Source organism: Triticum dicoccoides, chromosome 2A (assembly GCF_002162155.2).
Source record: "Triticum dicoccoides isolate Atlit2015 ecotype Zavitan chromosome 2A, WEW_v2.0, whole genome shotgun sequence".
Lineage (NCBI taxonomy): Eukaryota > Viridiplantae > Streptophyta > Magnoliopsida > Poales > Poaceae > Triticum > Triticum dicoccoides.
The window spans coordinates 120,349,314-120,352,658 of NC_041382.1; the positions used below are offsets into that span (position 1 = coordinate 120,349,314).

A 3,345-nucleotide genomic window follows, 5' to 3' on the forward strand; every position below is an offset into this window, starting at 1 on the left:
CACTGGAACCAGCCAGCAGGACATGGGATGGGGCGTCTCGTCACCATTCACCAACCAGTCGGCTACATGCTGCGCGCAACGCTAGGTTCGACAGCGACGCGCCTCCCCATTTTAGCTCCACGTCTCGGTGGCGTGCCCGGCGCCCAGACCCGCCCGTCGCTGCACAAGAAACGTATATCAGCACTTGAACAAAACACAGCTGGTGAGAGAGCAGGTAGTACGCTCTTGGAAGCTTTGCAAGAAATATCTTGGGGCCAAGTACACTGCCATTATCATCCAAGTACATTGCCATTATTTGTTTCTTGGTTCTACTGTATTATTTCCCCTTCTATCTTTATTTATTACTACCATCTCTGAAAACCTTTCTGAATCTGCTCTTTCAGAAGTCCAGAGAGCCTTTTTCTTCTTCTTCTTCTTTACCTTTTGTGCAGGGCCAGTCCTGGCTGTGGCTATGCGCTTTTCCAAAGGCCTACAGGGTCAGGAGAGCGCATGCATGCATGCACTGATGCACACATGGCTGTCAAGACAGGCAGGCCATAGATAGACAGAGGCATAGCCACCCTAGGCCACTGTGGCTTCCAACTTCCAAGAACCCTCTCACCACCCTTCGACATTTACGCAGCTAGCTCCCGTCCTATCCCTTTCCTCGCACCATTGATTCCATCTCTTCTTATCAACATCAACGCAACCACTGCCGCGCGAGAGAAAAAGGTCTCACATGGTCCTTTTGCAAGCCTCTCTCCTCCCCCGTCGTCTGCTGTCTGTCACTGCGCAAGGCGCAGCACACGCAGCTGCACTGCGCTGCGTGTGTATAAATGACCGCCTTGCTTCCTCCCATTCATATCTCACATCTTTGGTCAGTGACATTGAGAGAACCATCTTTGGTCAGGAGCCTTCTTGGTTGGTACTTGAAAGCTTCTTCTTCCTCTTGTTCTTGCTGCTGCTGAGAGGTTGTGAGGGATTGCGATGGGAGTGGGGGGCACCTTGGAGTACCTGTCCGGGCTGCTGGGGGGCGGCGGAGGCCATGGCCATGGCCACGGCCACGGCAACAGGAGGAGGAGGAAGCAGATGCAGACGGTGGAGCTCAAGGTCAGCATGGACTGCGAGGGGTGCGAGCGCAAGGTCAAGAACGCGCTCTCCTCCATGAAAGGTTCGGTCTCTGTCTCTCTCTGCTCCTTTGCTCCTCTGCTCCTCTGCTCATCTTCTTAGATCTTCTTAGAAAGAACAGACAAGGCGTTCGCACGCTTCATAGTGCATCTTGTTACAGCACATCCACATTTTAATCTATCCACTCAGTTCAGTATTCACATTAGGAGGCATGCATGCTCCGTACAGTAACACAGTTTCATGTCCTCGTTAAGTATCAACTGTTTAAACCACAAAGAACTCTTCTTCTATCTATAAATGCTTTGATCTGTTGTTCTACACGCGCCTTGATCCGAAAGAGGTTCCCACAAAGCAGGTATGATATGATTAGCGCCTTACTAGAGTTGCAGTTGTCACGTCCTCACAAGAATGCTGTTTACCCAAGAATGCACAGTAGGTTTTAGTTTGCTAAAACCCCTCACTGAACAAAATGGAGGCCAATAAATCCCTAGCTGATTTTCCGAATGCAGGTTTTAGTATAAGTTCAATTTGTCATGAGCTGCGTTTTCAGCTCCTTGAAAGGTTCTACTTCTATCTCTGCTCTGCTCCTCTGCTCGACTGCACAGCTAGTTAAAACAGAAACATGATGAATCTTGCTGCAGCACATTTAACTGTATTCATTATTCACATCCAGCAGCATGCTCCTTGAAGCACAAATGCTCTATAACACAGTTTTGCTCCCTACATCTTTTGCAGAGACCATCTGTTTACCAGATGAGTAGGAGATTTTTCTTGCGAGTATGAGTAGGAGTTCTCTGACGAAGATTTTTGTGTGTGTGACACAAACCAAAACGGCTATGAACACAAGAATATATTCAAAAGTGTACTACATCTGCATGTAGGACGATGATATCAATTTTCCACATGGAGGGTTTAGTTTACTGAACATAAAACACACACACATCAATGATGTCTCTACATGCAGAAGCTGCATCAGATGGACTCCGATAATTTTGCCTCTTTACTTTCTGAAACATTTACAACATCATCTGGAGTAAGACTTTCGTTCTTGTCGGCACATCTGATTCTGAACCATAAGCTAATAGGCGTATAAATCAATAACGTCGACTTCAGACTAGTGGATTAGCAATTGGATTAACTATGAGCTTTGTATTTTTTTTAATTTTTTTTTGAATGTTTGCAAAGCTTGCCAAATTCATTGATCAGGAGGAGATAACAATGAGGTTTGTAATTTCAGGGGTCCGATCAGTGAACATCAACAGGAAGCAGCAGAAGGTGACGGTGGCGGGGTACGCGGATGCCAGCAAGGTGCTGAGGAAGGCGCAGTCCACGGGGAAGAAGGCCGAGATATGGCCCTACGTGCCCTACAGCCAGGTCAGCCAGCCCTACGTCGCCGGCACCTACGACAAGCGGGCCCCCGCCGGCTACGTCAGGAGCCAGGAGCCCGGCTACGGCAACGTGTCCGGCCAGGTCAGCAGGCAGGACGACCAGCTCACCGACATGTTCAACGACGACAACGCCAACTCCTGCGCCGTCATGTGATGTGATGAGAGGAAAAAAAATAATAACCTGTGCTGATGTTCTGCATGCGGCTGGTGATCCCTGGAAGGAAGTGTTGGACAATGTTTGTGAGTTCATCTCAAGTAGTAGTAGCGAAACTACTATGCAGTAGTAGTGCTGAAGTATGAATGTTACTACTAGTAGTAGTTTGGAGTGCTGATTAGGATCAGTGTTGACGATCCAACCCTCGGACTGTCACGGGTATGAGTCGAGAAACCCATGGATCGTTTGGGTAACTTGGTCGTGCAGAAAGACATCTCAATGTTTCGCAAAAAGAGAGAGAGAGAAAGACATCTCAATGGCCTGATCCTCTGTCTTCGCGCCTCAGTTTATTAAAGCATCTCTAGCCGATCTTCTAAAAATTAAAATAAAACTTAGGCCTCGTTTGATTGCGAGGGATCCCTGGAGAATCCCGTCGTTTCCCTGAGTGAGTAAACCATGAGTTTATTTCGGCCTGGTTTTCTCGCATGCCCATTTGGTGACAACTGGGAGTGGCACTCGTGTCCCCAATGCACTCCAATTCCTTGGGTTAAAACCAGTGTCAGAGTCAGAAACTGAATATAGAAGGGGCCAAAACATGTCATATAATGTTAGAGGGGACCAAATCATCTAAACCTATCTAATTTTATCTGACAAATGAAAGATTAGGAGTACATACAGGTGTGTTTGTGAGAGGAT

At 47.6% G+C, this 3,345-nt stretch overlaps 1 protein-coding gene across 1 annotated transcript; it reads left to right on the top strand.

Moving 5' to 3' along the window:
- The first annotated feature begins 678 nt into the window (after positions 1-678).
- LOC119353732 (heavy metal-associated isoprenylated plant protein 23-like) lies at positions 679-2,971 on the top strand. The gene is made up of 2 exons (XM_037620391.1): positions 679-1,150; positions 2,345-2,971. Exons 1-2 carry the CDS (start codon positions 967-969, stop codon positions 2,647-2,649), a joined length of 489 nt encoding a protein of 162 aa, XP_037476288.1. The 5' UTR covers positions 679-966; the 3' UTR covers positions 2,650-2,971.
- Positions 2,972-3,345: the final 374 nt, after the last annotated feature.